Raw genomic sequence first — 24350 nt, 5'->3', positions numbered from 1 at the left:
GCTTAGAAAGGTGCAGAAGGAAGACAGAAACAGTGCACAATCCCTTTGTCCATTGCCCTTGGCAGACGTGGGTATTTGGTTGAGCCCCCTTGCCTGAGGAGTCCAGACTGGCTCTTAGACTCCAGCACGTAGACCTGTGGCCAGCGGTGATTGGTCCACACCGGTTGGTGTGTCAGACAGAGTTACCTGTCAGTCCCTGGCCTACATCCTCCTCCATGCTTTCCCCACTATAGTGTCCTGAAATGTTATTTCCCCTGAGACAAATAAGAGGCTGTTCACAGCGTCTGTCATCTGGTTTCCGTGTAAAATTCAGTATATTGATGAACACCTTCCAGCTCTTTGTAATATGGATCCCGATGGCCAGTTTGATGATTTGTTTAACCCTTTCATGCAAAGTGGTCTGATTTATCCCGTCTCTAGGCTCTCCGGGTGTATCTTTCTGTGTATCCATGCTGACTGGTTCTTAAGTCACCCTCAGAACCGCACTGGCTTCTTCATTATGCCTGCGAATGAATGGTGATGGGAACGCCAGGTTTGAGAAGTCAGGGTTTGTTTGAAACTTACCTAGCTGACTTTGCATGTTATTCTTGACCCTACCTACATGGCAGAAGTAAGAATGTGGCTGGGTTTTCCAAGACTATGAATAATGGCCCTAAAAATATTTTTTCTATCCCTTTCAGATAAAAGGGGAAAAAAGTTCCATTCCCAAGGTTTTGCTATTTTATACGTATTCAGAGTAATCTATTTTTACCACTTATCTTCAGAATTCAGGTGCAATATCTAAATTTAGAAGGCTCCCCCCCCCCCCCCCCTTTAATCCCCCCCCCCCCCCAGTTTAAAAACATTTTGTTCTAAAGTTCACCTGTTTAATTCTCAGGGTAGGCAATAGCCAGTTAGTTCTATTCAAGTTAAAGCTTTGAAGATTCTTGTTAAGTCCCCGATACACCAAGTACTTGTTAGTGGTACTCGTTAATAAAGAATTAACCAAATGACATTCTCACAGTAGTTGGTACTGCGAGAACTTGACATGGCCTGGCCTTCACAGTGATGGTGGTCAATCATGGAAAGGGCTTCGCTCTCGTGTTTGTTCACAGGATCCTAAGGAGATCTTGGGATGAGAGCTGTAACCCCCAGGGTGGCCACAAGGGGGAGGTAGTAGCCTAGTGTCAGAGAGAGAAGGGCAGTCTCATCCCAGAGTCCCTGGGGGAGGATGGCTTGCTGCACCCCCTTAAGACTCTTTAGTGGTTTCACTAACTGAACCCCTTTAAAATGAGGCCCAAGGCACACATTCTCTCTGAGCTAATGGCTTGGTGCATGTTTAGGTAATTTCAAACCTCAACAGTAAAGAGGTGGATTTCCACAACGGAATACGTGCTTTGCTAAGACCTGTACCAGAAATAAACCTCAGATCCAGGGTATCAAGTCCCTGTTTTAATTAACATGGAGAAATTGAACATAATCATAAAACTTTCCCCCCTTTGTTTTGGATATGTTCAGGATGAGTGAATGTTGGAGATTTTACTCTGTATTTTGCTTCGCTATAAATTATTGTAGTCAGTGTTTAGGGGAAATGTTTATTTTTTTCCTTGGGTGGAAATAAATCTGTTTTATGTTTCCTGGGATGTGATCTGACCCCCTCTGTGGTCATCTCTTGGGTTTATCATCTGTATTATATTATATACAGTATGTCGTAATCTGTTATATAATGTATCCTGTATTATGCATTATTACCAGAAGAGCAAAGGCATGTACTATACTATGCTTTATAATGATTAGTGTGTGGTACATGCCTTTGCTCTTCTATCTGACAAATTAAAATTAGAAGCTATTTGAAGGTGATTTTCAAGGTGCCTTATGCCCTACCTGCTTTGCTGGAAGAAGTATGGATTTGGACAGGTGACTGAGGAGTGGTCTTTTCTATTTTGGAAGGCAGTTCAGTGTAGTGTTCAGGGCCTGGGCACAGTGCTTGTAAGAAACCAGGTGTGAACTGTTTCCTCTGCTCAATATCTCATTTCACTTTTTTTTATTGTAACATCTTTATTGAGATAAAATTCACATACCATATAAATCACCCATTTAAAATGTATAATCCAGTGGTTTCTAGCATATTCGAAGTTGTATAACGACAATCACAATCAGGTTTAGACCATTTCCATCGGCTCAGAAAGAAACCTTGCACCCTTCAGCTGCTACTGAATCGCCTCTCCCCCTTAAGCAAGAACCACTCCACTATCTGTCTCTGTATATGTCCCCATTCTGGAGACTTTATATACATGGAATCATATAGTACATGGTCTGTTGTGATTGTGATCGGCTTCTTTCACTTATAGAATGTTTCTATCCATGTTGTAGCATGTGTCTGTACTTCATTCCTTTCCTGGCCATATAACGTTCTGCTGTATGGGCATACCATATTTTGTTTATCCATTCATCATTTGATGTTCATCTGTGTTGTTTCAGCCATTTGGTTGTAAACAATTCTGCTGTGAACATTCATATACATATTTTGTGTGGGCATCTGTTTCGTTTTTCTTAGATGTATCTCTAGGAGTGGGATTGCTGTGGTGTCTCTGTTTGCCTTTTGCAGGGATTGCTAGACTGTGTTCCAAAGTGGCTGCGCCATTCTGATGATAAAGTGGTATCTCCTGGCGGGTTTATAGTTCGCTGATGGCTAATGATGTTGAGCATCTTTTCACGTGCTTATTAGCCATTTGTGTATCTTCTTAGAAAAAGTCTATTAGAGGTCTTTTTATCATTGAATTCTAGGAGTTCTTTATATTCTAGATACAAGTGCCTTATCAGATATATCATTTCTTTGTGTGTGTTTCACTTTTTTGATCGTGTGCTTTGAAACATGGAAGTTTTAAGTTCTGGTGAAATCTAATTTATCTATGTCTTTCTTTTGTTGCTTTTGGTGTCATAGTTTAGAATCCATTGCCAAATCGGAGTTCATGAAGATTTATCCCTCTGTTTTCTTCTAAGAGTTTTATACTTTTGGCTCTTACATTTAGGTTCTGATCCATTAGAGTTATTAATTTGTATGTATAGTGTGAGGTAGGGGATCCAAATTCATTTTCTTGAGTGTGGCTATTGTCCCAGTCAGTTCACTTTTGAGCCCCAGGTTCCTTATCTATAAAATGGCAATGGTAGCAAACTTATGTTAGATGCCATGAATGAAAGAGAGTGTAAGGTGACTCACACAATGCTTCCTGTATAAGCACTCAACATAAGTTGGATGCTGCTGTTAATTTTTAAATAATCCATATTTTGAACCTAATGGGTTGCTTGTGCAGAAGGAATATTGGAAGGCCTTCTACCATGGATTTGTGTTGGCCATAACATGTTTGTTTTAAAGGTATAGTGTGGATTGTAATGGCTTTTAAGTAGGTGTGGGGAGCTGATATAGGGTTAAGCCTCGGACTGACCTGTTGGCAAAGTCACAAACAGGTCTTCCGAGTCTTAAACAACCCAATATGTGTTTTAAACAGGACCTCCTGGAGAAAGGTTGTTTCCCCAGGTGAGGATTTTTCCCTGCAGTTAGGGATTAACAGGACGAGGAAGGGCATCAGTAAAACCCCTTAATTAAGTGCCAGGCGGGTAGTTAATCACTTTAACTACAAACAATCACACTTCAGCTACATAATCTTTACTTAGGATAATCTCCTTAATGCCCTAACCTTTGGAATAGAATGGATAGGATTAAAATCAAATGGTATAAATACAGATATAACAGGAGAATAAAGAGAGAACTTCACTATGCTGATCAACTGAACGCTGCCTCTGTCATTCCTTCTTCGCCGACTCCGTCCACACCTTTGGGAATCCCTGGACCTGCTGGGGCAGGACCCCAACAAGTAGGCACCTGCCCACTCCCTGTTAACAGGGTTTGAGACTCCGTCTTGGGCTGTTTTTGAAAGTAGGCCCCAATTAACTCACAAGGCAGATGGCCTCCTTGTAAATTTCTCTCCAAAAGTCAGGCCTTCGGCATGGACAGTTAGTCAGATAGCATTTATTCTCCTCGTAGACCCAGAGTCTGGGATCCTTTCATTCTTCAAGTAGGGAATGTTAAGCTCCATCATCAGGGTCTCTATGCTATAAATGGTCTGTTCTGTTGGTGTTTTGCAATATATGAATCCATAGGATTTTCTACCTGGAAAACTAAAATCCTATGAATTGGGGAAGGACTATCTTTGTCTCCAGACCCTGGCGGAGACGTGAGACAGTGAGGAAATCATGAGGAAATCCAGAGGCAGGGGCTCCGGGTCTCCTCCCAGGCTTTGGGACAAGTTTCCTGCTCCCCTCGCCTCTGAAAAAGCAGTGGAAGGTGGCTTCGTGTGACTTGCCACTTGATGGTAGACCGAGTTGGCTTGTAAGTGGCCTAACCTGCTTACACTGCTTTTTCAGAAATGGAAACCCAGACGGAGAACAAGAGGTTTCCTCAAGTTGCATCGCTAAGGAGCTCTTAATCATTTATTTTAGCTACCTTTTGGGCATTTATTTAGCATTCTGAAAATAATGTAGAAAAGCTTGTTCAGAATAATGTGAAAGTATGAGGCCTTTGCTGCACTGATAGTTAGCATTAGTCTAATGAACTGGATTAATCTAGTCAACAGGACATTAGTGCTCCTGGGGGCTTGGAACAAACACTGGTGGTGGCCATGATTTAAAGACTTCTATTCAAATATGTGTTCACTGTCAGTCGCTTATTTGGCGTTCACATTTTCCTAGGTAAGAACATTTAGAACTTGGAATATTCTCTCTGTCAACAAATCTTGATCTGAATGATTTCTGCCAACTAGGAAGGATTTTTCTTCTCTGGAGAAGGATAACCAGCATTAAGAGGCATGCATTCGTTTATTTATTAAATGAAGTTCAGCCCACCAGATGTGAGGGCCTTCTGTGCACTTGGCTCAGAAAATTATCTTATGGGAAAGAAGAAAACAGCAGCCAGAAACGGGTGGACTGCACACTTAACCCTTTATTAGGTGGTACAATAGAAAAATACCGGGATCAGCTAGTGGAGAATTGGCGGTGCAATCCGGCAAACACTCAATGTGACGAGCAGGATTGCCTGCCCTGTACCAGGCACGCCAGGGTCATTTTCTCAGTTAATCTTGTCATTTGAGGTATGTTTTCTTGTCCGAGATGTCCTGTAAAGCACAGATACCCATATCTACAGGTTGAATTTAGAATTGGAATGGTAATTCTACTCATTAGCCCCCATTTGTACCGACAGCATTTTAGCCTGTGTAGTTGGGAGATTCTTTAGCTTCAAATCTTCCTCCCACCTGGATAAGTTGGGTGATCTCAGGCAAGCAGTTGGGTCTCTGCTGTGAAACAGACATACTCCCTAACCTGTAGGCTGGTTGGGAGGATTAATCTTCCATTGTGCCGCTCCTCACTCTCCATGCGTGTTGCACAGTGGTTGCAGTGTGGACTACACAGCCAGAAATAAGTTTACGTGGCAGCCCAGGGCACTGATGTTTTTGTAACTGTATATGTGACTGGGACAGGTTTCATCCAACAACTGTATGTGCTTTGCACTGATTTTCCATTCAACCTTATTTCATGTTTAGCAAAATGTAGGTCACAACTGACTCAACTAATTTCACAATCCAGTAATGGGTTGTGACCTGCAGTTTGAAAAACATGCTCTGATGTGCCCAGTGCTTTCCTGCTCTAGATCTCCATGGACCTGTTTCCTCTGCCTGGGCTACTTTCTCCCTCCCGCTCCCATCCTCATTCATCTGACTGACACCCCTCTCCCAGTCACTCAGGGGTCTGTGCTGTAAAGTACTTGCTAACATTCAGCCTTCTCTTGCAACACTTGGTACACAAATAGTAATTAGCAAACAGTTAAACAAATTGTGTCTTCCCTCTAAATCTCCTGGAAGGTAGAGGTAGGTGTTGACCTCACCACCATATCCCTGGTGACTCACACCTAGTCAGTGCTCCAAAAATTGTAGCTGCTGCCATTAATAATGGAAGAATCCACCTAATGTCTGTGGTAGATGACATAGGATATAAATGCGCATGCATATCAGTTGAGCCTCAAATGTCTCACCACCTTCCTTCACCTGGTTACCTGTTACTTTATGAATCTCTGTGCTCAGATGTCATCTGTGACCCCACCACTTTGACGTCCTCTTTGTCCATGCTACTACGGTCAGTGCACCTGTATGGCACATATCCTGCATTAATTCAACACCTTGATTACATGCCTGCCATCTGCCACAAACTGCTGAGAAAGGCCCCTGGCCTCACGGAGGCTGGTCCAGTGAGGGCAGCGAACCTATGGACAATGACGAGCGATGCTCTGTGCAGTGCTGTGGAGAGGAGCAGCGTTCCCATTGCAACCCCATTCCCCATACCAACTGAGGAGGACCTGAAGCTCCCTGACGCTGGGTTTGATTGATTGTTAATTGATACACACGGGCTGGGTAAAGCTAAGTCCAGCTTGTTTCAGGGAACCAGGGATGTGAGAGGAGACAGGAATGGAAGAGGAGAATGCAGTAAAAAGTGAGTGCAGTTACTGCATGGAATAGAGATGCTGAGAACAGAGAAAATAACCCAGGAAGAAGATTTGAAGTTGAGTCCCTTCTCTTTGTTGCCAGACAAAGAGGGGGCGGGGAGAGGGGTTGGCAGTTTGTGTATAGGGACTTTGAGGGCACAAGCTTGCCTTTATTGTGAGGGCCATGCGGAAGGCTGCCATGGAGCTGCACCAAGGCTCATGCATGTCTCTGCTGGCAGGTGCCCAGTGATTACCTTTAGCCAGCAAACAACATTAGCCGACGACACTTGACATGACTCTGGCTTCCAGGGGCATTGCAGGGGCGACACCCACTGGCCCAATGTCTGTCTCTCTCTCTCTCTCTCTCTCTCTCTCTCTCTCTCTCTCTCTCGGAAGCATAGTATATTTTAAGTTCTATGAGGAAGAAAGGGAAGTTTTAGGTTTCTAGCTTTTAGAACAGGGGTTCTTAGTGAAGGCTACCAGGTGGGCTCTGCCTTACTTGTCTGGAGGTTAATTTTTTCAGACCAAACTGACATCATAATCAGTCTCCATACAAGGCAGATGCTACTTATTTTAGCAGCTGCAGTGACCGACTCTAGTGAGTTACGCAGAATATCTGCATATCCTGGTGACTGAGCTGTGAATTGAGTGGCCAGTGGCTCATGTTCAGATTTGTGTCCTTGGTTGATTTTTTGTTGTCGTGGTGGTGGTGGTGGAACCAAGTATTTCTTAAATTCATGGGTAGTGTGACCATACTGGGTTTTCAAGCATTTTATTCATGCTAACAGCTGCCCTTGTAGCCCCCGGCAGTGGGAGACCTCTGTTGTAATAGCTCTGGGCAGCACCTGCTGGTGTCTGTGTGCCTTTTTTGTTTTTTTCAAAGAACAACCACGTTCCTTGAGGTTTCACTTGCATTAAGGGCATGAAATTTAATGAACACTATGCTTGCTTTGAAATTAGATTTCAAATACTGATCTCAAATTATGGAAGCCTTGGAATCTTTACTGTTAAACATTTGCATTTTAAAAGTAATCTATTTCTCTTTCAAGAAACTGGAAAACATAGAAGTACAAAAATGATGAAACATTACCTAGACTACAAGCCTCCCCAAACAACTGCTATTTATATTTGTCCTTCATTCTCCTCCTCCTCCTCTTCTTCCTCCTTTCTTTAACAGCAGTGTATTATAATTTGCTGCCCGGCTTTTATTTTATTTTTTTTGGTAAAATGTAATAACCTATGTGTGCACATTCAGATGAGCTGCATTGGGGGCACAGCCAGACATACTCACAGTCAACCCCAAAGTCGCCTCAGTGGGAATTTGATTGTAGCAAATCCTTGAGGGTGTTTGGGCGACTTGAGAAGCTTGGGTACAAGCTTTCTGCCCACTGTTTGTTTGAAGGGGGACACGCCTCAGCGCAGAGCTGAAAAGTTAGTGGGATTTGGTGCCCGGGAAGTAGGTAAACTAGGGGCACTGGGCGATATCTGAAGCTCCAGCAGGCTCGCTTTGCGGTGGCTTTGCTTTGTAATCCAGGAGCTGTCGGGAGGTCATGAAGCTAACCGAGGGGTCCCAACTCCAGACCTTTGAAAGTAGATTCAGCTCTGTCAGGGACACAGACAAGTATCTCTACGTGATGTGGTTACCACCATCACCACCACCACCACCACCACCTCCCCCTCCCCCAATCCCTAGAATTCCTTCCCTGGACCTCATTTCAGTGAAGTACAGGGACTCACTGTGTTCCATCTTGTCAGACTCTATTTTGAAGCATCAGATACCACTTGCCATGTGGATCAATTTGTACAGTACAGACGACCTTACACGACGGCCGGGAAAATATTAAACGTGTTTCCTTTATAAAAAGGAACCTCATCATGATCCAACAGTGTGCATTTCTGGTAAAGCACTGTGGGTGGAGACTGCCTGTTAAGTTGGAGGACATTGGTGTGCTACAGCAAGGGTAACCCAGAGATACCAAACCCAGAGATACCAAACCCAGACTTCCTAGTTGCTTATAATTTCAAAATCAACAAAGTCTATTTCTTTATGACCAAGATAAGAATTTGGTTGATCATTTAGAAGAGGCGTGGCATTCCCCCTTTGCTGAACCATGGCTAGAGAATGAAAGTTAGTCATAAATCTAACACCTCTATGTAAAGAAGTGGGATGGGTATGGTCATGACTAGAAAGAAATGATTTCTTTTATCCAAGAACTTTCATTTTAGATAAAACACATTAAGAGAAGTTTCCCAAATGTTGTTTTGTGAAAGAAGCTTATTTTAGATAATGGACAGATAGTAGCCCCTGATGTAATAGTATATTTGTAATACACGCTATATGACTGCTTTCCAAGCACTTTTCCTTGATGTAGTGAAAGGATGTCTATCCAAGATGCGGAAACCTGCTTTCCATCAATGGTAATTATTTGGTAAAAGAGTCCCCTAGAATTATAAACCTGGTATCACATCTGTTTAACATCGTGATGAAAACTTAAGTCCAGAAACTATATAAATCTGAGTAATTATAAGTGTGGGGAATTCATAAAGGCCTTTGTTTTTCAACATCACTGAACTAAAGCAAAATTTATTGAGCTGATAAACTATGAAATAGTGTCATTTTCACATGAATGTTAATGGGATATTAATGTTATCCTGAAGTTATTTTTATAGGAACATAATTTGTTAGAAGAAAACAGTTGTGCACTATGATAAAGAAGTTTAATTAGGCAATGTAGAAATTCTCAGTCTTCAGAAAGCTGTCATTTATCCTTTGAGAGTATATGGGCTTATTCTGTATTTTACATATGTAAGTTAACATCCTAATTAAGGGCTTTACAATTAAATTATATTAGCAAATTGTCATTTTTTAGGATTAGATGTCTTTAAGTATTTTCTCTTATTAAAAATAGTAAATTTCTTTTAAAAAGTGGGTGGGGGTAGGAAAAGGTAGGAATATAAATTATCACCAATATAACTTTCATCCAAAAGACAGCCCTATTTATCTTGCTGTATAAATAGTTCTTTACGATGTTTTTGCATGTTTTTTCCGTCTAGCAGTATATTTCTGAGGTACATAGATAAATTTCTTTTCAGTTGTAATTTTCGGCCTCCTAAACTTGAACGTAACGATCCTTCCTTTCCTTTTCTCCTGTTCTTCACTGACCAACTTCCATTAGCTCTTCCTGTGCTCAGCACTGTGATGACCTAGGACAGTGGTTCTCAACCTTGTCTGCCCATTAGAATCACCTGGGAATCTTTTTAAAATCCTGACTTCTGGGCCTCATCCTTCGGAAATTCTGTTTCTTTGTTACTAATGTTGTGGCCCCACCCCATAACAAAGAAACAGAATTTCCGGAGGAGGAGGCCCAGAAGTCAGGATTTTAAAAAGATTCCCAGGTGATTCTAATGGGCCGCCAAGGTTGAGAACCACTGACCTAGAACTTGTTTTTAATTCTGAACCAGCCTCGGCTTGATTAATCCAATAGGTACCTCAGGGGCTCTGTGGTCTAGGAACACCTGTCTTAACTCATCTGTAATACAAATTGGCTGCTTGATTTCTTAAAAAAATTTTTTTTGCCAGAAGGTAAGGGTCAGATGTTTTCTAGCCGAGGAGAATTGCCAGTGCTGAGCACAATTCCACCGATCGCCTGAGCAGATGCCAACTGAGGCCTGTTTAAGGTTTGCCTTACTTGCCTCTGTTGCTTTAATGTGTGAAGGCTTTGCCAGAGACCAAGGACCATTGTGCATGGTTCTAACCCCTTTGTGTCAGTTGCACATCATATATTTTAATAGCTCCCTCATGAATCTTGTTAGTCACTTCTTTCCCGTGTACAGCAGGTCCTCGATGACCATCGGACCTTGATCGTGTTAATGAGATGCCATAGGAACTTAACTCTTGTTTATATCTATTAGCCTGCATTGTTTTGTTTGAAGTCACAAAACCAATCAACAACGTTGAGTGAGGACTCAATACGTAAAACCTTGATTAGCTCATACGTATTGGCAAAGTAGGATGGAATGAGCTAAGTAAGATCTTTTACTGTCTCTACTAGAAACAAAAACTGCCTTAAGCCCACTTGGGCTGCTATACCACAGAACACAGACTGGTTTATAAAGAACAGACACTTATTTCTCACAGTTCTGGAGTCCTGAGGTCTGAGATCAGTGCCAGCTTGATGGCGTTTTAGCGAGGGGCATCTTAGTGTTGCGGACTGCCTGCTTCTCCTTACGTCCTCACGTGAGAGGGAGCAGCATGCTGCAGAGTCTCTCTTGACGCTTAGGAAGGTCATTAGAAATCTCATAATGGGGGCCACCCTCATGATATCAACTAAACCTAAGTACCTTCCAGAGGCCCCACCTCCAAACCATCACATTGGGGATTTAGGCTTCAATACGAACTGGGGGGCACAAACATTCAGTCCATTGCAAAAACTGGGCTCTTTTTTCTGACTTTAATTTAGTTGTTTTCTTAATTTTGTGCTTTTTATTTTCCCAGATGATTCTGATAAACTTCCATAGTCACCCCTTTGGACACCTATGATATGACATAATAAGTTGGTAGGAAATTGGGCTGAACTTTTAATGGCCATCAGATACTACCTAACCTGGAAGGTTTGGGGAAATTGTTGTGCTAATCCCCATCACCCAGTTGTTTTCTTAGGAAACAACTGTTTACCTCTTTCTGTTAAAAAAGAAAAAAATCTAGCCAACTATGAATTAGGTTAATGTAGGTCCTAGAGAGTACTCTGCTATTTCTCTTTTTAAACATCAGGTCCACTCCTTATAGCATCATCATCCTAAGTGCTTTTTATTTATGTTGTCACAATCTGTCTGTCTGAGTTCATGGTAGCCCTTCCACGGGCTTCCCCCTCTCTTTTACTTATTTACTTATTTATTTTATCCTCACTCGAGGATGTGTGTTGTTTTTTTTTTATTGATTCTAGAGAGAGAAGGAGGGAGGGAGATAAAGCGAAACATCAGTATGTGAGAAAAATATCTATTGGTTGCCGTCCTTATGCACCCTCACTGGTATCGAACCTGCAACCTGGGTTTGTGCCCTGAGTGGGAATTGAACCCACAACCCTGAGATGCTCAGGATGATGCTCTAACCAACTGAGCCACACCAGCCAGGGCCCTCTCTTAATATCTCGGATTTGTTGTAATAGGCTGCTTTCCAAAATTATTTTTTTTATTAAAAAACTTTTTTGCAATACAGTTGACATACACAGTATATTAGTTTCAGGTGTATAATGTAGTGACTAGACATTTATGTAACTTATGAGGTGATCACCCTGTTAAATCTAGTGCCCATCTGACAGCATGCATAGTTATCATAACATTATTGGCTATATTCTCTATGCTGTACTTTGCATCCCTGGGACTGTTTTTCGTAACTGGCAATTTGTACATCTTAATCTCTTACCGCCCACCTCCGACCCCAAAATTTGTTTTTCAAGTCAGGTGTTTGGAATATATTTTCTCGTAGAAATGATTATATGGTAGTTAGACTAAAACTTTTCAAAGTAGATTGAAAAGGTCCATTAAAGCCTTTCAGAATTCTGTGGCTGAGTACCATGGTGAGGCTAACATTCTTATCAGACGTTCTTGCCAAGCATTCCTTACCCCACCTCTCCTTCCACCCCAGCCAGCGTCATACTTCTCTTTAAATGGGAAAAGGCTACCGGGAGGCAGAAATCCGATAGTGTGGGGAGCCATCTCTCAGCTGCACCCTCTCTTTTTTGCTATTTTGGTGGAGGTCAGTATCTGCCCACTGAGAAGACACAGGCAGGAAGAGCTGTGAATTCAGATGAGTTGGCTAAATTTATACACACAAAGTTTATCCATTAAAGGAGCTCTGTATTTATTTTGGGAACATAATAAGAACCCTTGGTCTGAGGTTAATTAACCTGTAATGAGAAGGAGAGCTACTGAAGAGAAGTAAAGAATCTGGCAGTCCATTGAACTGACTTAATTACAAGGCGGCCTTTCAAATGAGTATGTTTACGAATCAGCTATATCCATCAATGCTCCCAGAAAAAGCAGGCAGAAGGGGCTTGAGAATTTGATGTATGGCGATGGATGAGCGGATGCCAATTGCATGAACACTGAATAAAAAAAGCAACGGGATATTCTTAGGAAGGGAATAGGGGAGCGCATTACAGATAGAGACCAGCATAGTGAGAGCAATGCACCACTGGGCTGCTGTCGTGATTCGAGCACAGATTTCTGACTTACCCTGTAAACTTAGCACATACTAGTACTCTCCCAGATTTGAGGATTGTTCGAGATACGGACAATGTCAGAAGCACCTGAAATCTCCTTCTGCCTCAATTGGCAGAACTGGTGGTGTCTGTATTGGGCTCTAAATGGGTAGGTTGTGGAAATAAATGAGCAGGAGATGGAAGGTCAAGTCTGTTAAGGAATTTAATGGGCACTTCATCGTAATCACAAATAATACCATTCCCTCTAACTTCTCTGCCCCTTAATGTCCATCCGAACTCCCCAGCGATGCTGAAAAGTTGAGAGATTTTTAAAGCTGAAAAGACAAGTCCGGAAACCCTGCTCTTTGGGGGCTAAATAATACGGACTCCTACAACGCTGCCAGCTCGCGTAATGGAACACCCAAGCCTGGGCTGCTGAGCTGGGGCCTCCTGTGTGGCCCACTTCATGTGAATAAATTAGGAGAGCCAGTTGGTAAAGCAGTCCCAAGTTTCACCCCCAGGAAGCCTCAGTTTGCTGAAGCGGGCAGTAAATTGATAGCTGGTGCCCGAAGAAGCTGAGATTCATGTCCATTTTCAACCCATTTGTCCTGCTCTCTTCTCTGTGTCCTCATACTCTCAGACTCAGGAAGCTGCTCCTTACCCCGCTACTCCCAAGAATTCTTGGCAAAGAAGGTAGGCTCCCAACCCATAGCATCATTTACCCCAAATCCTACTTTCTCCTTAAGATCCTGTGTTCCTTCAGCTCTGAAATGAAATGGGCGGTTTCGATGATTTGTCTCATTGCTTCTAGCTCTGAGCCAGCCCAGACTGAGACTGACACTGGTGGAGCATGATAGAATGGGTAGCTTTGAAAGGTCCCTCAGGAACCATGTAGGTCCACCTTCTCATTTCACAGATGGGGACGTTGAGGCTCACAGCGGGTGAGTAGAGCCACACATCTAGTAAGTTATCCATAGGCAAAGGCAGCTTTGGATGTTCAAGTTATAGGTTAGCACTGTGCATGATTACTCCAAAATGAAACGTAACTGGACATAAGTTTCCCTACTACAAAATGATGCCTTACTTGAGTTTTTTCTTGTCTGCCAAGTACTTGCTATAATGCTTTTAGTCAAACACAGGAACAGGGTCCTTCAAGGGCAAATGCCTTAGAATGTTGTTTCTTTTTCTTTCTTTTTTTAAAAATATATTTTATTGAATTTTTACAGAGAGGAAGGGAGAGGAATAGAGAGTCAGAAACATTGATGAGAGAGAAACATCGATCAGCTGCCTCCTGCACACTCCTTACTGGGTATGTGCCCACAACCAAGGTACATGCCCTTGACCAGAATCAAAGCTGGGACCCTTGAGTCCACAGGCCGACGCTCTATCCACTGAGCCAAACCGGCCAGAGCTAGAATGTTGTTTCTTTAAAAAATGGCTGTGAATCATACTTCAAAGCTTGGCCAAAAATGTGGTCAGCACAGAATCTCACTAAGTTAGGAGTTCTATGCAGCTTTCTGGGTCTTTTCTCATTGTTCAGGTAGGAACTGTTTAACATTCTGAGGAGCATGCGTCCAATTAGTCTATTCCCAGCTTCACAGCACAAAATGCGTCTGACTGACTCTGACATCCCACCACCCTTTCTTTACTCCCCTCGTGCAAAGAAAATAATCCTGACGCTGTATTTTCAGTTGACTCTGTGACCCAGGCTCATTTACCTGTTGGATAAAATCTACTTTGGTTACTTTAAAAGATTACATTTTGTACATGATGTTGGTCTCACTTTATTGCATATGCAGGGATCTTTGATCAGTAGGAGCTTGCCTCTGTGACCTCCCAAGGAAACGTGAAATCTGCCACTGTGGCGTTTTTGCAGCTGTGCAATCACAAATAATTTGTTGACTCAGTGATGGAAAAGGTGAATTGGGTTTGGTTGCAGGGACAGCATAGGGGCAGTCACCTAGCCTTTCTCTCTTTTTAAAGAAACTTCCTGTTAAAATTATTTAATACCTCAAATGCATAGACAAGTACAAAAATATGATGCAGCACATTCTCTCTACCTGTCCTTGTGAGGTCTACTGATCATTGCATTTTCTAGCCCTCTCACTCGCCTTTTTCTTCATATCCTTATCACCCTCTACCAAATATGTAATTTATTTGTATCATTTACTATCTTGATGCCTTTAAAATGTAAGTTCGCAAAAGCAGACATTTCTGACTTCTGGGTTCCCTGCTACTTCCTTATTAAACAGCGCCTGGCGTTGATGTCAGTATTTTCATATTTCTCAGTATTGATTGGTTAAGTGAATTTTCCCCAGTTTGCTGCTTTTTATGAGGTAGAATAGTTTGGGGTTCCCTCCACAACTGTATACCTTTCCTCAAATCAAAGTTTCCTTCTTTCCTACCTCCCCGGAGGTAACCAGTACTGTGAATTTGGTGTTTATAATTTTGTGCCTATTTTTATATCTTGGGACATATTTGACTAGTAAGCAGAACTCCCCCCGAACTCTCTTAAAGGAAGATTTTCCATGTGCCTTGAATAAATGCTGAAACAAGTGATGTACCAGACAGCAATTAAGCTTTAACATCACAGAATGAACCTGTCTTGGTTTTCTCAAGAGTGTAAGAATAGATGCATTTAAAGTGTCTGTGCTAGAAAATTGGCCATTTCTTTGCAGTTTCTCCAAGTAAAGGGGTCATAATGGTCCAATCAAGAAATCTAATTATCAAAGTTTAAGTGGCCTGCTATTCTCAGTAAAACCTCTTTTCCTTCCTCTAGTTGAGACGAGAGAAGATTGACCTTGAAAATACTTTGGAGCAAGAACAAGAAGCACTAGTTAATCGTCTCTGGAAAAGAATGGATAAACTTGAAGCTGAAAAGCGGTTTGTTCCGTCTTACTGTTTAATATGGGATTGCGTATGTGGCCAGGGTGCTGTTCTGGGTGTGACTGAAGAATAACAATGGGGCCTTTAATTCCATGGTTGATGCACGTCATTTAATTTGTCAAATGAAAAACATGTTGAAAGCTTCCTGACCTCTTTTCATGTTGGTCACCTCTTTACACTTCACTCACACTGGCCCAGTAGAATTTCTTTCCATTTGGTGTCAGAGGCTGTGAAGAAATTAGTCAAGGTGCTATTGTTCACCTTTAAATTGTTCTGAAGGATGGCTATAGTTTCAGCTTTTTTACTTGATTGAGCTGGCTTCCCCAGCTCTTTTCTAAACTGTATAGCGTATGTACTACGTGCCTGCAGTTATTATATATTTATAAAGTGTACTTTGTTAGGAAGACTGAGATTTTGATAGAAAAATTACCATGTAATTGTCTTAAAACTTGCTGCAAAGAACTGCTCGTACATATTTAAGGTTAGCATTCTTTGCGTTAAATGTATGTGCGTGGATGTGAAATGTCATTCAAGGGCAAACATTTCTTGAACCCTCTGGGCAAGGTACTGTCAGGCCCTTATTTCTAAGTGTTGCAGACTTTGGAGGGCTGGAGCCAGGCTTGAAGAATAGCAAGGAGTTCTGTATGAGGGATGTAAGGATGGGTGTAGAAAGGGAGATTCTTGGAAACGTTCATTAATCCACCTTACGAGGACCTTTTTGTTTGCTAACCAGAGTCCTTTTGCCATAAATACTGTGTTTGGATGAATCCATAAATCATTCTGAGTTTATCTCAAGATTTGCAAAATAGAAACATACCACAGGCTTTAAAAAAAGTGCAAGTAGAGGCACTGTATATCTACAGGGAAATATTCAAGATGTAGCTGAACCAGCTGTGTTTTGCGTTATTGTAGTTGTACTAATAGATGGAATTAGGAAAAAATATTTAACATAATAAATGTAGGGACCATTACAACATTTAACCTACCGGTTTGCTCAGCTAGAGCCGTTGAGCAAACTCAAAGGTAAAAGTTAAAAACAAAACAGAACCAAAAACCCCCAGCAACCTATAAAAGGGGACATGGAGGTCTGTTGCCATTCAGTCTTCCTTTGCAGAACACAATCAGTATCGAATTATTGCAGATTATTGGGTTGAGCAATCTGAAATTGACATTTTAAATTCAAAAGCTGTTGAATATAACAAATACGCATTTTATGTGCTTAAGGATAATTAGTGGGGAAGGTGGAACTGCCAATTATTAACCTAATAATTTTTGTTTTGTTTTGCTTTTAACTTTTTGCCTTAGCTATGGCCAGAAGCCAAGGGCCTCTCATCAGTTTGCCATGCCCTCAGCTTGGTTTTCAGCAGGGAATTTTATACGTTGAGTCTCTTACGTTATGCCACTATCCACCGCGATTGAAAGTGCACAGTTCATAAACCTTCAGCTTTGAGAGAGTGACATTCCGTTAGTATCTCCATGTCCTCAACCAGCATGTCAAACATTTAGTGAGTAGATAACTCTGGAGCCTTCTGTGTGCCAGACATACTACTTAGAACCAAATGTTAGAGATTTTTTTTTTTAAGGAATGCTTAATTACCAGTGGCAACTTAAAGGAAGGAAAAGGAGGGTGGGTCCTTCAGCGCTGCCCTTGGACCCGAATACCAGGTCAGGGTGACCAGAAGCTCATGTGAAATGGGCAGAGGAGATTAGCAACCCTGTGAATTGGTTCTGCAATTCATTCATTACAGGAGGTTGCTATTAAGACAAGCCCTCTGGCTAGTATGTTTTGTCTTTCAAAGGCAAACAGTTTTTCATTGTTGGATTTTTTCTTTTCCATAAAGAATCCTGCAGGAGAAATTAGACCAGCCAGTCTCAGCTCCCCCATCACCTAGAGACATCTCCATGGAGATCGACTCTCCAGAAAACATGATGCGCCACATCCGGTTTTTAAAGAATGAAGTGGAGAGGCTGAAGAAGCAGCTGAGGGCCGCTCAGTTACAGCGTACGTAGCCTCTGGTTACCCTGTCTTCTGTCTGCAGAATTAATCCACTTACCAAGTACCAAGGATTTTACTGACATTTACTGTTTGATTTGTGTTAGTCAAATTTGTAATGTATTTCATTACCAGTACATGTTTATCCTGCCATCTTGGAATACATTATTTTTTTAAAAATTATAGTAGTAGGGCCAGGCACCTAGTTTAGAATTGTTCTACAAAATAATTCAAATAATTTCAGGGTAATATTTTTAACCTTCTCCCCTGCGTCCATCTCTAGGATTGCAAGAGACCTCAGTATATTTGGGAGGCAGAGATTAGGGTGTTTATCTTCCTTACTGCTAAATTTTAGCCATAGCTAACATTTGTTCATGGTACTTGAATAAGTGCTTTTGAAATTTATATTTATTATTTTGGAAAAGGTCGGAGTGTTGAGTTGGATGTCAAAGGAACTAAATTTCTGAATACTTGATGAGATCATTGTGCATTTGTGTGGGTCTCTGCTATTTCTGCTTTTAGGTTGTTCCAATTTATTTGTTCAAATAGGCAATGTAGTGAAAGGTATGCAGGGGAAAATAAGTCTGTCTCTTATTTCTGATCCCCAACCACCCAATTCTGACAATTACCCATTTAAAAAGATTTTTTTAAAGATATGTTTTTACTGATTTCAGAGAGAGGGAGAGAGAGATAAACATCAATAATGACAGAGAATCATCAGTTGGCTGCCTCCTGCACACCCACTACTAGGGATAGAGCCTACAACCCGGGCATGTGCCCTGACCGGGAATCGAACCGTGACCTCCTGGTTCATGGGTTGATGCTCAGCCACTGAGCCACACCAGCTGGGTGCAATTACCCATTTTTTATACATTATTTTCAGGTATATGTGTTCTTATAAACTTTTAAAATACAAACAGTAGTACAATGAATATACTCTTTTGCATCTTTCTATTTTAACTTACTATATCTTGTAATTTTCCTTGCCAACTTATAGAGCTCTCTTACTCCCTTTTTTTAAAAGGCAGCTTCAGTATTTGATTATTTGGTTATATCACATTTTATTTAGCCAGTCCCATACCAATAGACCCTTTTTTCTGGTGATGCCGTAACTGCAATGAACGTCTGTACACACATTTGATTACTGTTCAAGAACACCTCCAGGGTAAATTTCAGTGATTTCATCTTTGTTTTCTTTTCTAAAATTCTTTGTAAGCTCTTATTCAGTCTGGGATGGTGCATCAGGAACCTTTAAAAAACACAATGTGCTAGTTTCCTATTGCTGCTGTAACAAAAGACCACACGCTTAGTAGCTTAGAACAGCACAATTTACTATACAGGAGTGGGCAAAAGTGGGTTTACAGTTGTGAGCACACAAAACAAAAGTTTATTCTTGTATTTGTTAGTCATTGCATCATTTTTCATACAGACAACTGTAAGCCTACTTTTGCTGATGTCTATATTATAGTTCTGGGGTCTGAAGCTCAGAAGAAGTCTTACTGGGCTAAAGTCAGGGTGTCAGCAGCAAAAGGCTTAGAGGGAGAATCCATTCCTTTGCTTTTTCCAGCTGGATGCCTGCAGGCTCTGGCTCATGGCCCCTTAGTTCCATTGGCTTCACTTCCACCTCTGCTTCCGTTGTCACACCTCCTTTTCACTCTAACTCTGCCTCCCCTTATAACAGTGGTTCTCAACCTTCTGGGCCTTTAAATACAGGTCCTCATGTTGTGACCCAACCATACAATTATTTTTGTTGCTACTTCATAACTGTAATGTTGCTACTGTTATGAATCATAATGTAAATATCTGATATGCAGGATGGTCTTAGGCGACCCCTGTGAAAGGGTCGTTCGACTGCCAAAGGGGTCGCGACCCACAGGGTGAGAACCGCTGCCTTATAAGAACCTTGTTGAGCCCAGCCAGATGACCCAGGACAAATTCCCATGTCAGAGTTTTTAACTTAATAACATCTGCAAAGTCCCTTTTGCCACGTAAGGTCACATATTCCCAGGCTTTAGCAATTAGGATTTGGATATCTTTGGGAGTCCGTTATTCTGTCTAACTCCATACAGGTCTCTAGCCTTCCTCTAGGAGTAGAGCCTGGCCCTCTGTTTGTTTAATGTAGGTAATGCTGACATAACTCTGGGTTGAGAACCACTAAATATATTTCATGAAAACAAGTCAAGGAGTTCTCAAATATTAGTTATTTTAGGATGTTGTTTGAGTTGTTGGTGTGGGCACACGGGTGTCCTTTAGCCCCTTTCTGAATTCTTTCCAGTGCCATCAGCTTGCATTTTTCTTTCTCATATATACTTGCCTTGTGTCCCAGACAACATTTTTAGAAGAAATTTGGGAAGAATTTTTCATTCCCATTCCCTCCCTCCTACTGCACTATTTGGTCTTTGAAGAGACTGCAGATACCACCAGAGGCACCCATCAGTGTGAGGACAGAGAAAGCCGAACCAAACAGCCGCAAGTGGCCCTCAGCCGCTCACAAGTGGTTTGGATTGGGTTTAGAAGATGAGTTAATAACTTTTCCGCATCCATCTACCTCACTCATCCTTATCCTCCGAGTCCAATTGATCTGAACTTGAAGCTCTCTCCCAATAGTTCTCAACTGTGGTTGAACATTGGAATCCTGGGGAGTTTTTAATAGACCAGTGGAGAGTCCTCCTCCTCATGGTTCTGATTTCATTGATTTGGGTGGGGTCTAGGCATTGGTATTTTCTAACCATAAACTTGAAAGTGAAGGCAGACTGTGAAGGTCACCTTTGGATTATGTGGAAACCACCTCTTTGGACTCTGACTAGAAGTCAGTCTCAGTTGACTATCTTGGACTAGATATTGCAAGGTGGCTGAAGATAGGGGGCGCATAAACTGTGGCCCCTACATGTTAGGGAGCTCTGCGTGAGGGAAGGTTAAGAGCTGACTTCTGGAAGTCTAATCTCTTGAAATCAGGTGTGGCGGTGTGCCAGCAGAGGGCACCCAAGGAATGACATCTCTCTCTGCCTGGGTCAGTAACACCCAGAAGTTTTGGACCTGGTTGGTGTCTTCTCTATGCCTCTGGCTCCCCTGGGGTTTTATTTGTTTGTTTTAAGTAATAGTTTACTGATTTTTAGCAAGGGAGAGGGAGACATCAATGTGAGGCTGTGACATCAAATGGCTGCTTTCTGCATGCCCAATACCAGGGATCAAGCCCACAACCCCGGCATGTGCCCTGACTGAGAAACGAACCTGCAACCTTCTGGTGCACTGGACAACACCCAACCAACTGAGCCACACCGGCCAACGCTGGCCTGTTAACTGCTGAACAGCCAGGAAGGCTTCCAGCCTCCACTCCTGCTGACCGGCTTTCTTGTCTGTAGATGATTGTTTAGGATTCCCCCTGCTGATTTCCCCAGATGTGAAAGCATTGCCGTTTCCTTTGAAAAACTGTTTCCTCTTAACTGATTATTCTTGAAGTCTCATCAACCCTCAGTTCTGCGAAGCTTTCTTTCCTATTTATGGAAAAGAAAGGCAACTTGCTCTGACAGCGCCCTTCTGGTTCTGGAAACAATAAGTACTTCAAGGGACCAATCTAATGCTTCCTGGAGCGCTGCTGAGAAACGCTGCGCCCGGGCATATTTGGGATGGAGTAATTTAAATCGTGTATATTAAAAGCGTGCTTTGTAAATATTTTCCCAGCATGCCTTCAATGAAAGGGACTTTTGCAACTGGATGAAGCAGCAGGGTTTTGATTATATTGAGAACAACGGAGGGATCTAGTGTTGAGTGTACATAATAGTGTTCATTAATTTTGGTGTTTTTATTTAAATTTCTAAAATAAGGATATCCTGTAGCTTTTATGTGTTCTGTAATGATGATGTCTTAGAAGTCATGGGATATTTATCCTCAAAAGTCATTATTTGCTAAAGCACCAGAACTTCCTAGAGTTGCTTAAAACTGAAACTAATTCGATGGACTTGGGAGTTGAAATAGGGTCTGTTTGTGGCAGAGAAATGGCCAATGTGGCATTCCGCTCCTTCCTTCTTAGGTTTGGAACGGGCTGAACTATGGAGCAAAACCTGTAGAACTCTCTCAGACGTGATCATGGCCACTTTGACTGGGTAGCTATTTTTCAGAATAGAGAAGTAGATATTACCCCTCCCCCCACTTTTTTTTGAGGTTTTACTTTTTCCAAACTCATGGCTAAGACAGGGAAAAGGAAGAAGCAGGAAGATGGGTAGACACTGAGTTTTGTGTAAGGTTATTTTGGTTCCTTAGTAACAACAGATTCTGTCTGAGGTAAACCAGAAAAAGAGCGGGGAGGTCATGTGATGCCATTTATTGGAATGTGCCAGAATGCTGCCCAGAATAACCTCGCAATGGTGGGGCTTGTGAACCAGGGACTCAGCAGAAGTTGATTCTAGAGCCTCGTGAAGGTGTCCGTTCTGCATTTCAGGAATCTGGGAGAGAGAATCCGACTAGGTCCAGTGTCTACCCCGGGGCTAGACAGCTCTGGCTGGGAGATGGATGCTGGAGTGGAGACCTCAAAAGATAGCGGTGGGCAGCAGGTTTACAGTTGTAATACAAGTAAATAATACAGTAATTGCTAACTGCTAACACAAAAATAAACTGTTTCACGTGCCACCACTGTGAACCTACGTTTGCCCACCCGTATGGCCAGCTCCTCAGGAAGGGGTATTTGTCATAACCAAGGTGCCATCCCAAGAGCCGGACTGTGAGTGAGTCACGCACACACATATACACAGAATCAAAATTAATCTTATTTGAAACATGAAAGTTGTTTACTATGTCAATTTCTATTTTTTAAAAGGGAATTATAACCGTTACCCAGCATGCTGTAGTTCACTGGCTCTCTGTGCGCCTCCACCGCAGTGCGCCGTGGGTGTGTTGACAGTGTGAAGGCTCCGTAGGTGACTTGCCACACTGTGTCTGGAGTTGAGGGGCAGCAGAAATGGTGCCCAGAGGGCAGCCCGTGGGCTGGTTCTGTTTCCCTGATAGAGCCCCCTCCCCTCGGAGCTCCACGAATGCAGGAAGTTCTGGTAGCTGCTAAGTCCAGATTTAGCTGCACCTCCACCATTTCCTCCTCCACCTCAGGCCCCTTAGAAGGCAAGGAAGTGGGGGTGAAGATGCCTAAACTCCCAACCCTGCTTTTTGTATTTTTGTCTAAATGCAGATCATGGATAAACGTTGGTACTTGGGGTAAACTTTAAATCCAGATTTAAAGTATGAGAGAGCCAGAACTCCTAGCCTAGGAGCTGGACTGCCAGTGTCCTGGTCAAGGTTTATGTGTGAGTGAGCGAGTGAGTGAGTGCACGGGCCTCGTTTTCATTGAGAACTCTGGCTTTTCAGACTCAGAGAAGATGGCGCAGTATCTGGAGGAGGAGCGTCACATGAGGGAAGAGAACCTGCGGCTACAGAGGAAGCTGCAGAGGGAGATGGAGAGGAGAGAAGCCCTCTGTCGACAGCTCTCCGAGAGCGAGTCCAGCTTGGAAATGGATGATGAAAGGTGTGCACTGGTCTCATGAGCCTTGCTTATTTGTTTGTTTGTTTTTGGTTTATTTTAACAAAGGCTCTAAAAGGTCTCTGTTCACACCCTGTTAGATGTGGAAGGGGATGGCTCTAACATTTATTTGGTGTGATGGTGAACACCACTGCATCAAAGTAGATGCTGAGAATGGGGGACATGAAGTGACCATTTTCCTTAAACCCAAAAAGATAGGTGGGGAAATGTCCTTCCCAGAATTATTTGGTAGGGGGAGCAGTGGAGGCAGGGTTATGTGTAGAGAGGCTAGTTCGCATGTGTTGGTGAACGGGTCTGATCCTGGGTTATGTCTATTTAAAACCTGGGAGCACTTGAAGTTGTAGATGCAGGTAAGCGAGCTGTGGTACAGCCCGAGGAAACGTACTCACAGGGTGAAAGAATCAGCAGGAGACAGGAGGTTGTTGAAAGCCAGAGGCCTTGCCTTAACATTCTTGGTAACTTCTGAGCCTTTCTGCAGTTACTTTAAAAAAATAACGCACTGCATTTATCTGCTGAAGAGTATCATCAAGCCCCCCGATGGTCCCACTGAGAAATGGGCTGAAATAAGAGTCAGCCTTTGGTTAACCAGAGAAAGTGGTATCAGCGTTTCTCTCTCATCCAGACTTTCTTCTTTCTCCCCGCTACCTCCTCCTTCCCCTTCCCACCCCGGACACTGGGAGTAAGGTGACTGTGAAGATAAGCAGCACATTCACCTTAGAAAAACTGCTGAGTCAGCAGCAAAACCCAGCAGTGGGGGAATTAGCCTGCCTCAGAACCAGATCATTTCTGCAAGGAGATTTCCTGTTCTGGATCAGGGGTGCCCTGGCCTTATTGGTCGGTATCGCAGTGTGGGAGGTGAGACTGAGTGAGCCTCGTCCGGGCCCCTCCACAGGCCGAGGAGCCCGTGTCTGAGCCCAGGGTCTGCTAGTGCTGGGGATGTCAGAACACGCTGCTTGAGAGCATGTGGGCAGTGTTTACACAGCAGCACTCTGCTTTTGTTTCTGCTACTGACTAGATCCAGGGCGCTAACAAGGCTTCGGGCCAAATTGCTGTGGACAGTGGTATTGTCATTTTAAGAAAAGTTTGAGATTTTTCGGTAGTGAAGGTCTATAATTTTATAATTTAAAAAAAGGATAAAAACAGAGTAATGGGGCATCCTAATTAAAGAATCTATGTATATGCTTCCTCGTGTGAATAGAAATAAAGAGTATTCGGTCTCAAAAGTTTATATAAAAT

At 42.5% G+C, this 24350-nt stretch overlaps 1 protein-coding gene across 1 annotated transcript in view; it reads left to right on the top strand.

Moving 5' to 3' along the window:
* CCDC6 (coiled-coil domain containing 6) overlaps positions 1–24350 on the top strand; it is a 76126-nt gene that overhangs the window by 36864 nt on the left and 14912 nt on the right. Inside the window, exons 3-5 of the mRNA XM_015571815.1 lie at positions 15491–15594; positions 17439–17599; positions 22943–23099. Of these exons, the coding sequence (XP_015427301.1) occupies positions 15491–15594; positions 17439–17599; positions 22943–23099 (422 nt within the window). The remainder of the gene's footprint in view (positions 1–15490; positions 15595–17438; positions 17600–22942; positions 23100–24350) is intronic.

Source organism: Myotis davidii, unplaced genomic scaffold (assembly GCF_000327345.1).
Source record: "Myotis davidii unplaced genomic scaffold, ASM32734v1 scaffold1187, whole genome shotgun sequence".
NCBI lineage: Eukaryota > Metazoa > Chordata > Mammalia > Chiroptera > Vespertilionidae > Myotis > Myotis davidii.
Note: the sequence above shows the minus strand (reverse complement) of the source record. Positions and strands in the feature narration are given on the sequence as shown.